At 34.8% G+C, this 21,844-nt stretch overlaps 1 protein-coding gene across 2 annotated transcripts in view; it reads left to right on the top strand.

The window, feature by feature from the left end:
• Positions 1-21,844, top strand: part of LOC111505295 (nephrin) — a 1,173,166-nt gene that overhangs the window by 1,118,223 nt on the left and 33,099 nt on the right. For both annotated transcript variants that reach the window (XM_074176034.1, XM_074176035.1), the window contains 2 exons: positions 6,689-6,837; positions 14,308-14,449. In XM_074176034.1, coding sequence (XP_074032135.1) covers positions 6,689-6,837; positions 14,308-14,449 — 291 coding nt within the window. The remainder of the gene's footprint in view (positions 1-6,688; positions 6,838-14,307; positions 14,450-21,844) is intronic.

Here is a 21,844-nt window from a genome sequence, read left to right as displayed (position 1 = left end):
GAACCGTTCACCGATACAGAACTCCAAAGCTTTTCTGAAGAGAAAGTATGAAAATCTTCGAAATATAAATAATACAAAACTGAAGTGTTTGGTGTTTGGAGATCTGAATATTAACATTCTGAAGAATAACTCTGAGACTAACTTTTTCAGCGATGTATGCTATTGAAACCATTTCAAAGAGACTTCCAAAACGAATTTTCATTAATAGATCATGTTTTAACTAATTTAATTGTTAAATTTCAATAACATATCATAAACTGAGTGATTTTGAAACAGGTTTCAAAATAATCGTTATTTTCAACGAGGTTGGAATAAAAAAATCTGATTTCTCTCAATAATAACTGTAATATATTTGATGATCCGAATCAATTATATGATCAAATATTGAAAAAAAAATCGGAATTGGTCGTGAGAGAAATCAGCATATATAATAGAAAATTCGGAACTCTGGTTCAGTGAAAATCTATTCAAATTGATAATGCAACGTAACAAATTCCACTATGAAAAATACGTCATCTTGACAAGCAACCGATAGCAGATTTTCATAGTCATTAAAACGAATTAGTCAAAAAATTGACAAAAATAAATATTATGAAGATAAGTTCAGTAACTCTACTCCAAAGTTCGTATGGAAATCAATAAACAAAATTCTATGTAATATGACAAATCATAGTTATGATGGAAATCATATTGATGGAACTATCATCATTACTGATGTGTATAATTTCAGAAAATATATTTTTAATTGATTTGAATCTGTACAAAGGACAGTGGAATTGTGATAATTCATTGTATGGTCATCATCACTAACATGCTCTGATGATGCACATCTGTTGATGTTTATCCTGCAATCACTTTCACGAGAAATGATGCAACTTTTTAGAGTCCTAGATGTTTGTCCAATATATGATTTGTTACACTCCATGCAATGAATATTGTGAACTGTATTAGATTTTCCTTCATTCTCAGAGTTTTGACTATGCTGTATAATAAAAAAATGGTCACAATTTTTTTTTGCGAATTATTATATTATTGTTATTGGTAATAATCTGATTATGATTGTATTATTTCGATCACTTGATGAATTTCACATTATTTTTGATATAGATAGGATAGGATCGTGTGTAGTATCACAAAAATTAGTTCATTCAGTAATGCTTCAGAATATATGTTTCTTGGCGAAAACATGAATGGGTGTTTTTTTCTATCCGGCTCTTCGTTGACTTTAATGAGTTGATTTTCATTTTGATGGGGTGAGAAGGATGGAAGTAGATGATTTAATTGTTACATATGAATTTTCGGTAACATTTAGTTATCAAAGTATTCTGTATCTACTATCGAAAAACGGGATACTGTTATCATTTTTCTGTTCGACTATTAACTGGATATTCGTATCATATGAATTGAAAACTGCCAAAATTTATCAATTTTATCAGACGGTACTAGCAGAATTATCATCCACAAATCGGTTGATAAACGGTCTACTAAAATTTATTCGGATGAGGATTTGATTCTGCTAGTTTAAAATTGATACAATTTTGCCGGATTTTGATCCATATGATACGAATATTCAGTTCACTGTTGAAAAGGAACAGTACACCGTTCCTCGATAACAAAGTCATATGAACTAAATATGACTTCGATAACTAAATGGTACCGGAAATTCAAATGCAGTAGCTTCATCGAAAGTTTTCTACTGGGAAACCTACTGTGTTAGCGAAACGCGTCTAAAAAATAAAAATGAAAATTTTTATGGAAATTTTGTATGTATTATCTTAGATTATGGATCTTTGGCAAAGCATAAAATTTTGGGAGGATCCCTGTATATGTTGTATGTGTTGTATATGTTGTAAGTGTTTTTGGTATAGATATAGATGTTATCGAGTGTGTATGATAAAATTCAAAAATGAAAAAATTCATAGACACAACACTCCAAAAAGAGGGCAAACCGCGGAAAGTTGTTTCTAGATATTGGTCTCATCAGCTCGGTGCAGCCAAGTGCAAAGATAGGCAACACCTGTTGCCTATCTTTGCATATATATATATATATATATATATATATATATATATATATATATATATATATATATATATATATATATATATATATATATATATATATATATATATATATATATATATATATATATATATATATGTTAACTCGAAGATTCTCACGGATAAAGTATGATGAGCTGTTTTCTCGGGTTTCGCTCCGTGTTCTGTGTATTTTCTCCCCATAAGGATTATTTTCACAACGTTTCGGCAAAGTCTCATTTGCCATCTTCTGGTGATGTCTGGTTTTTTCAATTAGACTGATTACTTCGAACTCTGTGTCTCAATTTATAGGGATGGATGTTTCCCTTTACCTGCGTTGCTGCCACTACCTGTGTTTGTTCGACTACCTGTTTTGGTCTTATTACCTGAGCTGCCTCTCCTGTCTCTGTTATTGTACCTGTATTGTCATGTACCGAGTTTTGCCTCTGAAGTTGAGCGGTCTGATTGCTTGTGCGAAGTGATAAAACGGATCTCCATGTTGATGGTAATCTTTGCGCATCATCCCTCTTGTTCATATTATTAGGTCGTTTTTCAATTTCGATTGCCTCTCTGATCCCTATAAATTGAGACACAGAGTTCGAAGTAATCAGTCTAGTTGAAAAAACCAGACATCACCAGAAGATGGCAAATGAGACTTTGCCGAAACGTTGTGAAAATAATCCTTATGGGGAGAAAATACACAGAACACGGAGCGAAACCCGAGAAAACAGCTCATCATATATATATATATATATATATATATATATATATATATATATATATATATATATATATATATATATATATATATATATATATATATACAGGGTGTCCCTGGACTTCCTCTTTTCCTTTCGGGAATGTATAGATGGGGTCAAAATATCACCAGTACTTCATATAACTTTTTTTCCTAAAAGTCTTCGTAACCAAGTTACGGGCCCTCGAAGTTCCAAAATGAAAAATGTTTTTCTTTGATAACTTTTCAAGTGAATATTCAAAATCATCCAAGTTTTGGTAATTGACTAAACAAATGAATTCCGTCGATGAGCTTTCATGCAGGAGTCAGTTGTTTTGCTACAAAGTCAGGAACGGACTACCCCCGATGGTCCACACCCCAAAACTTTGAAATGACAGATATTTTTCAATATTTTTCAACAAAATAAGGTTACTTGGACAATTTTATGAATAAAAGTACTCGTGTGGAAAGTCGATCGGAGCAACGAGTCTTGATAAAAATGTAGTTCTACTCGACGACATCAAACCCGCTCGTCCACCATTATTTGAAATGAATAATTATCAAAGCAGAAATAATAATGATAACGTTAATTCAACAACATTTATAACAGGAATAATACAAAGTATGCTAAAATGAAGTCGTAAACAAAAAGTACAGTACCTATATGGAAGTTTAAGTCACAATTGTGATAGCAGATATTTTTTCAAAAGAAATATCAAGTTCTGTAGATTCGTGGTGTTTTTAAACTAACAAGCTACTCTACTATGAAATATCGAATTCATTCCATATTTTGTATGTACATAATACGTGTGGAATAATCACGTTTCGTGTTGATCAGTTATCTGAATCTCATGAAACTCAACATTCGAATGTTTCAAATTCTTCTTCACAGCTAAACTGTTGAGGAGTTTTACTGATAATTATAATTTTATGGGAGAAATTCTTTAACACGAATCTAAATTTAGCTGAAAAAACGCAAATCGGAAAAAATATTTACTATACTAATAAAAAGCAAACGAATGAACTACAAAAACGGCTGCACATGATCAGGTGAAAAATATCCAGGGAATAATTATGTTCCATTTCTTTCACAGATGTTGACAAAAAAACCTTTTAGAAAGTTTTGATAGAAAATGAGAAACTGGAATGCGATTTTGTTTTGTTGAGTGGTGCGTTGTCATATGACTATCATTGTATTGTCAATATTCTATAGGATATTTTGAATTTTTTTGATATGGCCGAACAGTTTACATTCAATGAATGTGCAGATATGCATGTATTTTATGGACGAGCATTTTGTAATGCTGCAGAAGCTCGTCGTCTGTATTCCGAGCATTTTCCCAATCGAACGGTACCGTCAAGAGAAACATTCGAGCGTGTCGATCGCAGCTTGAGGGAGACAGGTATGTAATAATTGATAATTAATTTGAACACGTTGTTTTATTTCGATATTATTGTAGGTACAGTTTTCCCAAAACGAGGTGGTGAGGGCGCTCCTAGGACTGTACGTACCGTTGTATTGGAGGAAAATATTTTGGAAGCCGTCGCTGATGATCCTTCAATGAGCATCAGAAATCTATCAGAACAGTTCCATACATCCAAGTCCACTATTCATAGAATAATTAGGGAACAACTGCTCCACCCATTTCACATCCAGAAGGTACATGCCATGACACCTCAAGATTTTCCAGCATGACTGGAATATGCCAATTGGTTCATGGATAGGCAAAGAGAGGATATGACTTTTATTAATCGAGTTTTATTCACTGATGAAGCAGGTTTCAGTAGAGATGTATCAACTCTCATAATCTCCATATATGGGCCGAAGAAAATCCCCATGGGATATTGCAAACCAAACACCAACGGAAATTCAACGTGAATGTTTGGGCTGGTATCATAGGAAAGCATCTTATAGGACCATTCGTTCTACAGGACCGATTGAATGGAGAACGTTATTTGGAGTTCATTCAGAACGATTTGAATGGACTTTTGGAACATGTTCCATTGCAAACCCGAAGAGATATGTGGTTTATGCATGATGGCGCTCCTCCTCATTTTAGTTTGATTGTGCGTGACCATCTGAACCATATTTTCCACAATAGATGGATTGGTAGAGGTGGGCCATATTCATGGCCATCGCGGTCTACGGATTTAAATCCATTGGATTTCTTTCTGTGGGGGCATCTAAAAAGCCTTGTTTACGCTACACCTATTCACACAAGAGATGCATTGTTGAATAGAATAACATTACATTGTGAAGCCATACGAAACGACCCTGGAATGCTATTTCAAGTACAGAGAGGGTGTCTTCGCAGACTAAAAAAATGTATAGAGAGAGAAGGTGGTCATATCGAGCAGTTTCTGTAGCGGATTTTTCATTTCTGTTTGCTCTTGAGGCTCTTGAGTTTCGTTAGTTAAACGTGTTTGCATTATAAAAATTGGTTATGAACATTTTACCTATCATTTTCATTTTCCTTAAAAACTAATATTTTTGAATAATGGTAGACATCTCAGGATAAATGTTGTTGAATTAACGTTATCATTATTATTTCTGCTTTGATAATTATTCATTTCAAATAATGGTGGACGAGCGGGTTTGATGTCGTCGAGTGAAACTACATTTTTATCAAGACTCGTTGCTCCGATCGACTTTCCACACGAGTACTTTTATTCATAAAATTGTCCAAGTAACCTTAATTTGTTGAAAAATATTGAAAAATATCTGTCATTTCAAAGTTCGAAGGAATTCATTTGTTTAGTCAATTACCAAAATTTGGATGATTTTGAATATTCACTTGAAAAGTTATCAAAGAAAAACATTTTTCATTTTGTAACTTCGAGGGCCCGTTACTTGGTAACGAAAGATTTTAGGAAAAAAAGTTATATGAAGTACTGGTGATATTTTGACCCCATCTATACATTCCCGAGAGGAAAAGAGGAAGTCCAGGGACACCCTGTATATATATATATATATATATATATAAAATCTAGAAAGGTTAATGCAGTCAAGCTGCTGGAAAATATTTCCATGAAAATCAAAAAATAAATAGATAAGTACTCTTATATAATCAATATGGGAATGATCAAAGAGTACTTATCTATTTATTTTTATATATATATATATATATATATATAAATATTGATTAATATTCCGAAGAGGTGCATTATGACATGCTCAAGTTTGCCCCTTTCCCCTCGTGCAGACCAACGACTTTGTAGGTACGTGTGGCAGATACCCAACGGAAAAACAACAACTAACCCAGCTAATGCCGCGGCGCAGAGAGTTGAAGTAGAACCATCAGGCACCTGTGCAACGTCTTCGACTTGGAAGATTTGTTGCAAGTTTTTGCCCACTACGAAAAGCCACCTCTTCGCAAAATTTTGTCGTATTCACTTTTTTTGTGAGATTCTCAATTAGCTAAGTTAGTTAGCTAAGTTGCTATCGTCCAACCCATTTTAGGAATCACACGTTAAAAGGTAAGACCTCGTTAGTCCTTATTTCGCACAAGTTTTGACTTCTGAGGGTTGTCATTCGTAGGGGTGCGATAGCTGATTAACGGAAAAACATATTTTAAACATACACAAACACATTATTTTCACTGAATTATTTTCAGTGAAACATGTGTCGCTGTTTTGTAAGCTGTCCAGTGAAAATCACACAGTAATGTGCCATTTGAAGTATTGGCCAGTTCCATCACATACCATATGTTTGCATTCACTGTTGCTTGAATTTATTCGTTCCTTTCCCTCGATACTTTTTGAGTCCCAAATCGATCTAGGTACAATATGTATGGACTTCATCGCTTCAAAGTCGATATATTTAATTTTCAAAAACTTCAAAGGCAAAATTGTCACTGTGTATTTCGAAATAACCCATCAATATCTAGGTCAAAGATTAAAATATGATAATTCCAGGCCTCAAAGAGCAACGGCGATCGACCGAGCCAACCGACATCATGAAAACGGGCACAGGTCCTTGGCTGTATATCCTGCTCGCCGCAGGATCGACGCTCATCGTCGCAGGAGCTGTCGGAGCAATAATATTTGCCGTACGGAGATTCAGGGTAAGCAAACAAGACGAAAGCGCCGATTAATTTAAATTGGAAATGTATGGCTCCCTTACAAGGACTCCGACGAGTTTTTCCCATGTGCCAACTTTCGTGAATACCTAACATCGATTTTCATGATTGGGGTGAAGTTGGGTCGACAAAAGAGTGAGAAGAGAAGCGGTCTGTTGAAAAACATCGTCGAAAGTCTCCCTCTAGGCAGGGAAACCTATAGGGGACGGGCAAAATTGAATGTTCCGTAGGGTGGTCAACTTTTGAATCGTACCGATAATAAATGTTAGAAGTTCTGAATTCTGAAAAAGTATTAACAGTTTTGTGAAATAAAAGAATATGAGTGAAATATTGAAACTACCAAGTATTAATTTCTAGACGTGATGGTGAAGAGGACCTATATAGGGTTGGGTAACGTCTGAATACAGAAAACTAACTCATATAGGACAATATATGAATTACAAATCCAACCTTCACAAATCTACCAGAAAGAAATCGTTGAGAGCCTAATTGATTGTTCATCCAGTCTTTGTAGTAAGACTGAAATTATCTATGGTACTAGCCAACAATAGGAAATTTCTTCAACATAATGTTTTTCCTAATGAGCTGGTACTTATGAATAGTATAGTGAAGTTGTGAAGTTGTGAACTTTTGAAGTTACTCATTTTCACAAAAAAAACTTTTCAGAAAGTAAAGCATAATTTATAGTTCCAATTGAGCAATGATAATATGGGCACGCTCCAAGAAAAAGTTCATTGAATATGAATATTGTGAAATAAAAAATTAATACTCAATTATACTTTCATTAACATTTTTTTCCAAATTGAAGGTTTACATTAATACCTTTTGATAATTTTCAAAGACAGAGCTTAGATTTTTTTCCTTGGAGATATTCTTGGGAGGCTTTCGAAGAAATCCTTGATGAAAAAATTCAATAAATTGGAATTTGCCACACACCAAGGATAAAAGAATGGAAATTGCGAAAAACAAGATATCCGCTATACCAATTTTCAACTGTTAAAACTAGAAAGTTCAGGAATGATTGGTGGTGTCCGAACAAATATTGTAGTGATCGACCGTTCAACAATGACCCGTGAAATGAAATAAACAGACTAAGGAACATGTACAGTGATGATTGAAAAATAGAAAATAAGTTTAGAGCAACAAACATTTTCAAATCAAGCTTCAAAAAAATTTAAGTAAAACTCATTAATTCATAACAACTTTATATTCTGTGTAATATGCAATGCAATAAATTGATGGGTTTTATTCAACTCAAAGTTAATTTTCTATCCTCCAGGGAATTCAAATGAAAACTTGTTTTTAAACAAGATACCTAAATTTCATGGAAATGTTGAGACTTAATAAAATAATACTGAACACTCGTAGTTCAATCATATTATAAATTTCATTTCGAAATGAGAATGTATACACCTACATTTTAGCGTTCCAAAAGTTGTCTCAGATGTCTCATGAAATATTTGAAAATAACAATTATATTAAGCAAAAAACCCTGAAATGAAATTACAATAAAACAAAATACGAGCAGAAAATTGAACAATTAAACATGAAAAAGAAAATAAAAACTAAAAGATCTCATGCCAAGTTACTTCACGACATTTCGATTTTTAGTATCCACAATCGTCTTCGATATTTGCTTTTGACTTTTAGTCTTTTGCATTTGATATTGTCTGCTACTTTTGTCTTGATTGATCTTTGCAGCTTGAAAACTGGGCATTCCAACTAAGGTTCCACCGTAACTTTACGTTATGTATTGATCCCGTTGCATTCTTGGCATAAACTCTCGATTATTTCTAGGTCTCATCGGTTTGGCGAAGAGCTTCAATAATTCAAAGAACGAAAGTATTAATTTTCTCCTATTTCTTCATCGTCGTCATATTCTCGGCGTTTGAAAACTTTCGTTCCATTGCCATTATCTTTAGTAGGTAGTGTATGCCGATTTCGTATTTACTTCTGGTCTGAGCTCGATGGTTCCCCGAAGAGAAACCCTTGCGTTCGGGGTGTTAGGAAGGTCTTCAATCACATGGGGGTGATGGTGAGAGTGTGGAATAAAATGAAATTAAATGCTTTATTCAAATAAGATACATCCTAATATACAACAACGATAATGTTAACATTAATATACATATAAATACATTAATATAAAAAAGATCTTCTGATAATTGTTAATAAGTAGTTCCACCTACTATAATTGAAAATACAAAAAAAAGATACATAATAATTTGGTATCACCTTAATGGTCTCTTAAATGGTCTAATAGATTTCTTTTGAACAGAATAAGACTGTTAGAAGACTTTGCATTTTCAGGTAGACTGTTATACTTAATGAATCCTTTGAAAATTATTGTTTTTATTGTTGAACGTTTTTGTTTGATTATAATTGTTTCTTATTCTGGTAGTACACTTATGGATTTGATTATACAAAATTTCAAATTTGTCAAAATATGAAGGTAGAAGGTTATGCAACTTATTGTAAATATGATTCATCTTAAATATGTATGCCTACTTTCTATAGATAATCATTCTAGATTATTTAACATTGAAGATATATGGGTACTCCTGTCACATCTCAAAATAATCCTCATTGCGCGATTCTGTAGTTTTTGTAGTGTTCTCATTTTATTTAAATCACTTGTGTATAGAAGAGTGGGACAATATTTGAAATGTAGTTGTATAATGGTCTTATATACATTTATCCGTGATTGCATAGTTAAGTTTTGGGACACTCTTGTCAAAAAATATAATTTCTTCAAAAAAAATTATGTATGTAAGTGAAATGGTTATTCATTGATAGATGCTTGTCCAACATGAATCTTAGATATTTGAATTCAGTAATGAGCTCAATTTTGTCATTTTCTATTTTAATTTCAATTTGATATAAATCTAATTCTCTGTACTTAAACGACCTAGTGAGTATCATATCCTTTGTTTTGTTGACATTCAGCTTCAATTCATCAGTTTTCAAATATGTAGCAATATTATTCAATGCTTCATTCATTTTTTTTGAATAGTTTTATCTATATCACTAACCGATACTAAGGCATCATCAGCAAAATAATGTTCATAATCACATTCATTACATTTTCTGATATCATTAATGTAAATTAAGAATAGCAATGGCTCTAAAATACTTCACTGCGCAACCCCGTGGTCTTCGCTTATTGCTGTTGAGACAAACTCATTAATTTTGGGGACCTGTTTCCTTCCTGTAAGGTAATCACTGATCCAATCAAGTACTTTTCCTTTAATGCCAGAAATTGAGGTTAGGAGTGAGCGAAGGCGCTCTGTGACGTGGTGTGAGTCATAGATTTGTTTCTCGGTATAGTTCTCAAATAGGTCCTTGAAACCGTTCACTTTTATATTTAAGGAATTTGTAATTGTTTAAATGGAGTGACGTCACAATTTCCCTAGATAAAAAAAGATATGCACGAAATTTTAATTTTTAACTTTTCACATATCTTCACGTTTCATGCAAAAATAATCACCTGCATTGAAGAAACAATTATCGTATTGTAAAACAGATGATATATTTGGATTTCTCATACCAAGGAGGTTTCTAATTCTGTTGAAAATGGTGTAATTGAATTCGTCCGTTCCGTTACACTAGTTGCAACAGGTTGATATGGGTACGCGTTACAAATAATTTCATCTCTAGATCACGAATATTTTAATATCAAGAGTCAAATGTGATATAGCATATACTTTGAAGAAAATTATTGGGAAATTTTGGAATTTCAAGTCCTCGGGTTATGAAAAACTTTGAGTCATATCAAATAATGGCAGCAGTTTGAATTAGAATCGAGCCAGAGGGACTTCATGAGCTATTTACGTAATTCATTTAATTTTACAAACATTCTCAAAAAGTAATACAATATATTATAGTATAACACCCATTGAGCACTGATGATTATATTAAACGAAATACAGAAGTAAGATCAAACTCCATTCATGTCACGAAAATTATCAAAAATGAAATCAATATATGTTCTACAAACTAGACAATCATCACATATTTTTGAACAATCAACAGAACAAGGGTTACATGACATGAACACTATATTCATTTCTTTCCTCAACAAATTTTTGTGGTCTATCGTGTCTGATTTTTTTGAGTTGAAAATTTGGATTTTTCAATCTCCAAAATCCACACCTGTCATTGAAAATTCGATGGTGGGTCCATACTTAGTCTTCAGGTAACTAATATTGCCATAGTAGAAACACTCGGCTCGATCACTTCTTCTAGTATAGTAGAATCCTCCCTCTGCTATATCATGTGGTTTCAGATAAAGGGCTACTGGTCAATCATCAAATGAGTTTATCCGAAAATAGTAGTAGAAAGCCAAAATCTTTCTTTCACAAAAATTATTCCCTTCTAAAAATACACTCCTTTCAATTTAGACTTCATTCGAATTTCAGTACTGAAACGGATCATCTCCAGACTCCCATCTGACTCAATATAACATTTCGAACAAAAAACTATATCATCTCTACCAGTATAAATGAAACCTGCATCAGCAAATTTATCTTTTGGAAATTCAGATTCCAATTTCGAAAGGTTTCAAGTCTGTCTAAATGAGTGTCGAAATGTCTTTCGTTTATCATTTGCATTTTCCATGTAAGACATAGTTGAACTGAAATGAAAATTAAAATGTAATATAATATATTTATTAAAAATTTTCCTTGGGATCCAAACCCTTATACATTTCATCCTCAATAAAATACATACATTTTCATATCTATGACACATATCACATGTAACAAAAATAACACTCTTCAAAAATACATTATACGGCAGTTTTGGAAACATTTTGCAAAAAATTTCATTTTTGTCAACACATCGAATTTTTCAGCAGTATTCTATTTCAAAAGATCATGCACGTCATTTTCAATTAAATCAAATCACTGTTATGGGAGGTATCAAATCCGAGCAACTTGACATAGACCTTAGACATAGACCCTTTTCCCTAAGTACTTTCTCTGCTGGATAAACATCAGGATTTTTTGTTTCTTGTAATTCCTCGTAGTGAAATGCCCTGCTGATTGGACGTTTCCCCAGGAAGTCCCCCCAGATCTTTCAGCAAATAGGTGATGGGGTTGCTAATTTTCACTTTCGATACTATGAGAAGCTCTGTAGTTCAATTAGGCACAACCTTTTTATAAAATATGCTTTTGATATGCGCATCACATCTAAAAATTGGAAGTTTTTGCTTCCTGTGGCGACTTTAATGAAATTATAGACTGATTTGAGAACTTGTTTTTCATCGACTTCCGTTACATCACATGGTTTTATATTAATGGTTCGATATTTATGTTATTTCAGGTAGAACATTCAGCCATTCAAATTTTGAATTACAGGAATTTTTTTCAGGAAAAAAGTATAATTGTAGTAAGTTGGTAATGTTAATCACGGATCTGAAGGAATTTTGAACCTATTTTGCCCCCTAATATGTTTTACCGTAAAAATGGGGTGTTCCATCGCGAGTGGCGGACAGTGTATATCACTTTGGCCAACTCCATCCAGGTGGTAGGTGCATTTTGAGCATTTCCATCAGTCCTGAGAGTTTCATCGTTTCAACTCGAATATTACGGAAGATACGGGGATGTTTCCATAAGAAGTGAGACAAATTTGGATTTTTCAGGACTGAAATTTTTTCAGGAAAAAAGTGTAACCGTAGTAAATTCGCTAGTCCTGATCACGAATCTGAAGGAATTTTGAGCCTATTTTGCCCCCTACTATGTTTTATCGTAAAAATGGGGTGTTCCATCGCGAGTGGCGGACAGTGTATATCACTTTGGCCAACCCCATTCAGATGGTAGGTGCATTTTGAGCATTTCCATCAGTCCAGAGAGTTTCATCGTTCTACCTCGAATATTACGGAAGATACGGGGGTGTTTCCATGAGAAGTGAGACACACTGTATACCTATTGAAGCTAAAAGTTACGGTATCCTACCTTTAATACCGATATTTGCTGCAATCAGTGCTCTAGATGTTTTAGATGGTAGAGCAGCGGTAGGTACAGTAATTATGCGAAGAGGGCCAAAAAAATTTGAAGAAAATTTTCGTCATAATAAAGCAATGGAAGAGATCGGCAAAAAAGACAGCTTGAGGAAAAGCCGTCGTAGTTTTTAAAGATTTTTTTGATGTGGGGTCAATCAAATATGCCAAACAAACGAGAATCCATCGTTTCAAAAAAGTTTTTATGCGCTTGGATTTCCAAACAAACAAAGAAATTCATGGGGTAGCTTATCGAAAGGATGGGAATTATTATGCATCACCGATATTTATATCATGTATGGCTGAACGCTGCGGGTTTCTCTCATTTTCAAAAATGACGGGCGCATGGAAAAATCTAATGTTTGCGAAAAAATTTACAGCAAGTTCCTTGCTCAACAATTTTCATTATTGAACCTATTGAAAGCTAGACAATCGCGTAAAAATAGTTTTTGTGACTTCTGTCCTCCAATGACTTACGACGTAGACACAAGATTTCATGAGACTTTGGAGACAATTTTTAAAACGCCGAAATGAGGATGTATATAAGTTTCTAGCTTATTTTCTTCCATTTCGAGGAGGATTCCTTTTTCGCCAAGTGGCTGCGTTATTGATTTTCTGACGCCCTGCAAATAATATAATGTTTTTTAATGATGTAAGAAATCCGATCATTATGAAACGTTATATTCGAGGTGAAAATCCTAGTCCAAGATTATGCAAACATGTTCTCGAAAAAAAAACTGTCGTACATAACCACCCATTTTGAAAGTATATAAAAATTTGCGGAAGTTCGAAAATTGTGTTTGATTCATTCCTTTCGGTTCAGAAATAAAAGAAGTTACGAATCCGGTAATGATAATGATGAACTGTTAGATGTTTTTCTCATGGCATTGAATGTAGGTCTGCTCTCCTGAGAAAGGACGACTCTTGCATTGTGTTATCGAAGAAAATTGTTTAGTTACCACCCATATACATTTGTCGCGTAGATATGGGACCTTAGATTATCTAGACTTCATTATATTTCGCGTAAAATTGAACTCAACAGAATCTTTACTAAATTAACAAATAAAATCTCCTATAAACAGAATATGAAAATTTCAAATAAGAAAAATAAATAAAATAATCAATAACGAGTGCTTTCCCAAATTTTTTTTCATGTGTTGATTATTCTCTTATGAAAAAATTATCGTTGTTTGGAATGAAGTTGTTCACCAGAAACGTGAAATGGAAACTGAAAGGACGATTATATTTAACCGCTCAATGACTTGGGGGTGAAATCAATGAAATCTATATTTCAATTCAATTGTTTATTAATCAATACTCGATATAAAATCAATTTTAGACTTTGCTTCATTTCACGATGTGAGAAAATAGGTTAACATTGTTCATTTATTTTGGATAATATTATAGAATATGAGTTTTTGTTAATGACATTCCCATTTTAAATCACTAAAAATTTGTAGGTAGATAGTCCAGTTCGAAATCCCAGAGTGAGAAGTCCGAAGATGGAAGAAAGTCCTTTAACTCCTCACGTACAGTCATTGTACACGGATACTATTTCTGATGACAACAATCCGGACCTTATTCCGGATGCAGCCAATAATGGTAAGTAACAATACAACGAACAAATTTCAAACCCATTTTGGAATTTTAATAAAAATGTGACCGATAGAAACGAGACATTTTTTCTTTTTACTCGACTTTCTGATTTTGACTTCACTTTCAAGATTTCGAATTTAAACTCAAAACTCCAACTCCAATTTTGAAATTTCAACTTTGTTCTCGTAATTTCAGATTATATATTTATGCTAGACGATTCTGAACAGTATATATAAATATACTGAGTGTACCAGCGAAAACACTTTATTTTTTGTAAATATATTTTGTAACCAAAAACAGAGAGACATGTCTTAGTTCATAATAAGGATCCTATGTAGTGCCATACAGTGTCTTCTCATGTTTATCCTCCTACTCTTCAGAGCTACCTCATACTTTTTGAGGGTCTATACTTTGATTGTATAGCGTTTCAATTCTCTTTAAGAACTTGTTTCCTTTTTTGCATCCCCTTATCTTTAAAAACATTATTATTTTTAGACATATCGCTCTCAAACAATAACATTCTTTAAAAAAATTCTTTGAGGCGAAGAACACTGGTTTCATGGGAAATTTCGATATCTGCAATAGTTTCAGATTGATAAATGAAATCAGACTTTCCTATATTATTTTCTGTACGCTGGAATCTACCGAAAAATTGTTACCAACTGGTTTTTGAAATACTGAAATACTAAAAAAATGCCTGTTCTCGGAGCAGACATCATTTAAAGTGAAGTTAAGTTACTTAGGAGAAGTTTTTCAGAATCAACGCATACTAAGAGATGCCTAAACGCGGGATCAAATCACCATCCTATACGAATACAAACAGTAGACAACACCCTTGTATTCAGATCTAACCGACTCACGGACGAAGACACAAAATATCAAGGAATGAAAGAAATACAGAAAACTCTGCATACAGTTCACAAAGCCACACACCGAGGAAACAAGGAATGAAACGAAACCAAAGTCATCCAAAAAAGGAAAAATTCGAAAACGACACAACATACTAACAACATATAAACCAACGAGAACCATCATAACCCATAAGGCAAATTGGACCAAGACATATATTAAATCGCATGTGGAGATTGCCGCGGGGAATACGTCGGCCAAACAAAAAGGTGAATATCATTCAAATCTAGAGGGACACAAACTTGCACTTCGCAACCAACAAACAATCTCTGGATTATACGAACACCACCATGATAAAGGTCATAACATCGACAGTATACAGCACCAGAAAACCAGGATGATAATGGAGGCAATAGAAATTGAAAGGATCGGCAGTATAAGCAAGAGAGATGACGCACACTACCTCTCTGCTGCATAAAAAACCATCATATTCAAAAGACCAGTGCAACACCAACAGCAAACACACCACCCAGAACAATAATCAATGTGTCTCCCGTCGAGCATAACACATCAAAAAACCCAATTACCCCACCAGTCAACCAGAACTTTTTTTGCCAAACAGGCAGAACCACCCAGTCGTGGCACATTGATTACTATTCTGGGTGGTGTGTTTGCTGTTGGTGGTGCACTGGTCTTGATTTTGAATATGGTCGTTTTCCTTGCAGCTGAGGTTGTGTGCGTCATCCATCTCGTTAATACGCCGGTTTTCTCACTTTCGATTGTCTTCCCTATGATTCTAGTTCTCTGATGTTGTATATTTGCACAACTTTTGGAATCAATGTTGTGTCCTGTATTAAGGTGGTGTTCGTATAGGACTGAGGTTTTTTGTGTTTCTCTAATCTGACTTAATATTCACCTATTTGTTTGGACGACGTATTTTCCGTTCCAATTCCAACCTAATATCTTATATATGCCTTGGTTTTTTAGATTAACTTTGTTATTGTCGACGGAACTTCTGATTGTTCTCGTGGAATTATATATGTTGTTTTTATGGTGTGTCGTTTTAGAATTCTTCCTATATCATCTGTAACTCCTCTGACATAGGGCAGGATGGTTTCAGTTCCTTTTGTATTCGTTTTTTCATTGTTTTCCTTCTTTCTTCGGTGTGTTGTTTTTTAAATCGTATGATTTATATACCCATTGTGCTGAAGAGCTTTTCATATATCTTTCGTATGTCTCTCATTCCTTTCTCTTTCAGATCTGGATATAAGGGTGTTGGCTACCGCTTGTATTTGTGCTGGATGGTAATTCTAACGCCGCGTTCAGATTATTTTCAGTATGTATTGATTTCCTATAGACTGTGTGCAGAATTCCTCCGTTGGGTTTTCTTCTAACTAGTCGAAAAAAACATAACTTGTTGTTTTCTCCTATGTCATCAGCTCCCAAGCAGAGCACAATATGTCAAGTGCGATCTGCCGAAAAGTCGTAATGATATCAATATAGTTTTTCAATATTTAATAGTTTTAGACAAATAAAAACCATAGATGCATATTCAGATAATACAATAAAATAAATATTTTTCCATCATTTGTTTATCAATTCATATCCAAAATTTTGAGTTCTACTCCAAATTTCGACTTCAGTCTCTAAATTTTCAGAGAAATTATTTGGGAAAAAACTGTTTTTATTGGGACATCCAGTGTAGTCATACATATTGTTTCAATATCCAATAGCTTTGAAGGTTTGTATTCAGAAAGTGTAATGGAATGAACCTTTTTACAATCATTTCAAAAACTCGAATCCAAAGTTTCGAGTTCAAAGTCAAATTTTCGAGTTTAAAGTCGGAATGTTGACTCCAAATCAAAATTTCTAGTTCAAAATAAAATATCGAGATTGGAATCGGAATATCGACTTTGAACTCGAAGTTTTGAGTCTAAATTTCGAATATAAATTTTGGAAACACAACCAAAATTTTGAGATTCAAATCGAAATCTATTCGTGTTAGGAATCACACGTTTAAAGGTAAGACCCGTTAATCCTTGGATCGCACAAGTTTCTGAACTTCTGAGAGTTGTCGTTCGTATGGGGGCGACAGCTGATTAACGGAAAAACATATTTTTTTTAAAGAAAGATCGACCTCAATATCGGAATTTCCGAGAAGGAAATATGTAGCCCTTTTACACTTCCATGCTAACTAAACCAACACACTTAAATAGTCATTAAGGTTTCATTCAAAAGTTTCTGTTCGAACACAAACGCTTGTTTCCTTATTTTTTGCAAAATGCTATTTCCTTCAAAAGAAAATCCTGTTTGGAACCGAAAGGTCATTTTTCCGACGTCCATAGTGTAGACGTTGCATGTTTCGGATAAACTAGTTTTCAATTCCACAGTCCATTGAATATTGTCGTAAACAGGGAACACTGCCTTTTGTTCAGTGACAGGATCAACTGCATTACATCGGGTGCCTCTCTTAGCCGTAGATTGAATTCGTCGATCGAACTGCCTTCAATTAGAGGTGCCACAAGTGTAACTTCCATTATACTATTATAAGCGGACTCTGAACACAACGTAGAAACGTCTGTTACTTCGATACGGATAATGACAGAAACGTGCTATTTGAGCTTGGTGGTTTGTTTCAGTTGTCTGTTACAATAGAGAAATGTGGAATATGTGAATCAGTTTATGTTAGAGAAAGATGGGTGCAAAAGTGAAATATGTTACATTTTTCAATAAGAGAAAATTTGTGGTTTGTATTACCAGTACCCACCAAGCTATGCTTGTTTATTCACTCGGTAAAACTTACTTAATAATGGATGATTCTTCTCAATATTTTTTTGCAAAAAGACCAGCAGACTCGTATGCTCATTTAGATTCTCCTCACATATCTTATTCACACCCATTCCAATAATCTAGATCTTTTGTTAGATGTTTTTCATATGCATCCATTATTTGTCTTCTATTAGCAAGTGCCTGATATTCGCGTGAACCATGACGAGCGGTATCTTTCCACTTGTAGTTTTTTTAAGTGTCCTTCAAATAGCGAGAGAGAAAGTAGAACCGCAACTATTTTGATCCGCTCCCTATCATATTGACTCAGTTAATTTCTATTCTAATAGAGGATTTTCATAAAGATTTTCTCGTGTGTGTTTCCAGGAGTTTTGTTCCAGTACTTTTTAGAGTGCATTTCGGTTGGAAAGAGCTATCCTGAATGAGTAATTTGATATTAAGACCACAACAAAACGTGAACACATTCATACATACATGTTATTCAACCTCTTCCCACAAAAACCCCAATATCAAATAAGAAATGGAAAAAAGTCGCGTGATACCTTATTTGAAGAATCTGTCAATTTTGTATCCACCTCTTTAACATTTTTGATATTACAGTAATGAGCAGGGAAAAATAAAATGCTCTTTCAAGTTCTCATTGAATTTCAAACTAGAAGTTCAACCTTAACAAGCTATTTCACTATTTGAAATGGTCAACCTGCACACTATCGAATGGCACTAATGTAATAGTACAGAAATAGGAGCTGACCGTGGAAACATTCTTATCCAAGTTCACAATATATTTTGCTGTTAGTTATTGCTGAAGTTGTTGATGTATGTCAAAATGTCGCAGAATCTGGTGACGTTGATGATAACATGACTGCTCAGCAGTGAGTCGTACAAACGTTTTCAAAATTCTTCTTCGACACAAATTTTACCCTGACAAAATGAAAATGTTTTATGGATTGAACAGAGTAGATTTCGACAGAAGAGTTGGAGTATGTAAGATCCTCTGGGAACACGTCAACCGTTGTCAAGCTGTGTGGTACACCACATGTTATTGGATTAATGTACATTTTATGTGAATGGCTAAGTAAATCGTGAAAATTTGCGATACTGGATTGATTCAATCTCAATCTGACATCCCAAATTTATTCCAAATATCCCCAAAAACTAAATATTTCTAGAAGAATTTGGTTTAACTATATTACAGGAAGGTTCTTTTTGGAAGCAAAACTGAATGTTGATAGATATTCACATTTGCTGATTGATCAAGTTATACCAAGCATACACATCGCCATCTAGTTAAATCCAAATGAGGACTCCTTCCATTTACGTAGTACCTATGCGGCATTTCCTCGTTAATAAAGGATTGGAAGAAGTTTTACAAAATGGTCACCCCGGTCTCTCGATTCAACTCCGCCTATCAAATGCAACCAACCACTATCGAAACTTCATGGAAGGAAATCTAAAAGTGCTTTAAGCTGCTGAGATCTGATAATTTTCAGAATAGAAGTTTGCTTAAACCATTGTATGCAAGTTAATCGTTCTCAGTTCGAACATTTGAAAAAGCTAATTTTTCTGTTCAGTTTCACTTTCTAGTTCGAAAGTAAATACAAACTTTGAAATGTTGTATTCATTTTTTGCTGGCATTGCTGATGTCATAAATATTGCAGGGTTTATTATGGAGTTTAAAGACCTTCCAATAACTATTTTTCACATTTAATTTTTTGGAAAGGGGTGGCCATTAGTTATTGGACCCTATAAGTTTCAGACCAAAGTTTCTGCTATGGAAGTTTTCTTGACTACCTGTTCGAACGTTACGCCTCACATTATGAGGCGTAATAACAGCGTGTAAAACTTTGAGTGTATAGATGAAAAAAATCAATTTTTTCGCAGAAATGTGTTAAGAGCCTAGAATGCTTTGCTTTGGGCTCTGGTTTCATCTAGTTGCCATGCAGTGAGAGCTGCAATGAAAGACAAAAAACGAATGTCCTTGTTCGGTCGATATCGAAGCTTTGCAATAGGCCTCCTTGCAGAGCTTTGTTCATCTTCGATTTTTGTTGATAAAGTATTCTGTCGATCCCACATATGGCATCTTCTTAAAGAAAGTCTTGTCGTTCAAGTACATCCGAGGCCAATAGTACATTCGTGATTCTGCCTAGCACTATCGATAACACCTATCGCGGGTCGAAACATCGCTGACTGGTATTGAATCACGAATATTTTTTTGGCTCTGGTTTCATTTAGTTACCTTGTAGTGAGAGCTACAGTGAAAGATAGAGTCCGCATCTTAGTTAGCGGTCTATATGGAAGCTTACCTTTGCATCGAGACAACTCGGGAAGAATTGTTCATCTGATATTCGTGGATTGAGTCTCCTGTCGGTCCCATAGATGGCGTCTTCGTAAGGGGAGATTGCATCGCATTCACTTAGGCTAGGTTAGGTTAGGTTAGGTCAAAAGTAACTGGGTCTATTCTACCCTCCATCGCAACCCGCAAGGGTTCAATGTAGCTCACACCTATTCACACTCAGCCAAATAAACCCAGCTTCTCAACGAAGCCAATAAGTTTAAATGGTGAGTGATCCTTCAGGTCAGATGGAAAGAGTGCGGCTCTGCCAAACTCTGAAAACCTGATTTGGTCCACATCATGGCAGGCACAAAGCATTTGCTCTGCTGTTTCATCATTTTCCAAACAGAAGCGACACACACTGTCTTCCGACATCCCTGTTGTAGTCCAACGACTGTCTAGATTTAAACTTTGAAGGGCGAATAAACGCCTTGGAGTGAGCCAATCCTGGAAGATTTAGCCAGCAGTTCATAAATCTTCTTGCCATCCAGGTGTTCAAAGTTTGTTTGGCAAAGCCTGAAGCGATGCCAATGACAGGTTCTGCCCCAATGAAGCTGCTTGCAGCATCCTTCTTTGCAAGGGAGTATGGCCAGGAATCCAGACCGGAGACAATTTGTTGAATCTTCCTATTGAGGAAAATCGTTTTTGGCAATCTGCTTTCAATTCAGACGTTGCTTGACTGTCCGAAAATGTTTTTATTGACTTGTGTATGATGTTGGATTCTACCAATCTCTCTGCAAAGCATAGATTTCTGATTGAAATACAGTCGCATAGGTCTCTAGGCAGGTTGATATCTCTGTCCTGGGTCTGCGACTGAAAACACCTGCACTAGAACCTGAAGGTGTTTTCGATCCATCTCTGACCCATCAGGCAGTTCCTAGTTGACAGTTGGAGGTTATTCCCAGATTGATATGACTTTCAGTCAACCAGCAGTCTACTGTACTCTGCATTAGATTGATTTGTGCAATTAGCGATGTGCATAAGCCTATACACAATCCATCTAGCGTCTCTCTTCAGAAAAATGTGGAGAGGAGGCAGATCTAGTAGGATATACATGGTCGCTGATGATGTGGTTCTGATGGCACCACAGATAGCCAGACAAGCCTGTCTTTGTAAGCCAGAGAGCTCCGCCTGAGCCATTTTCTGTAAAGCCATCGGCCACCAGGCAATTGCTCCGTTGATCTGACAATCATCACATAAATCCAATGGATTAGTTTGGGACCTGAACCCAAAGTTTCATTACAAATCCTTCGACTTATCCATAAGACAGTCTGGCTTTGTGTAAAACTTTTCCCAAGTGAGCGTTCCAGGTGAGGTTTTCATGAAGGACAATGCCAGGATATTTCACCTCCGTTCCAAATGGAATGCATCTACTTATTGAGATATGTAGTTCACAGAAAATATGTCAGTTATAATTCTACATCTTATTCCTA

This window comes from Leptinotarsa decemlineata, unplaced genomic scaffold (assembly GCF_025532065.1).
Source record: "Leptinotarsa decemlineata unplaced genomic scaffold, Ldec_3_MD MMD2_tig00001393_RagTag_RagTag, whole genome shotgun sequence".
Lineage (NCBI taxonomy): Eukaryota > Metazoa > Arthropoda > Insecta > Coleoptera > Chrysomelidae > Leptinotarsa > Leptinotarsa decemlineata.
Note: the sequence above shows the minus strand (reverse complement) of the source record. Positions and strands in the feature narration are given on the sequence as shown.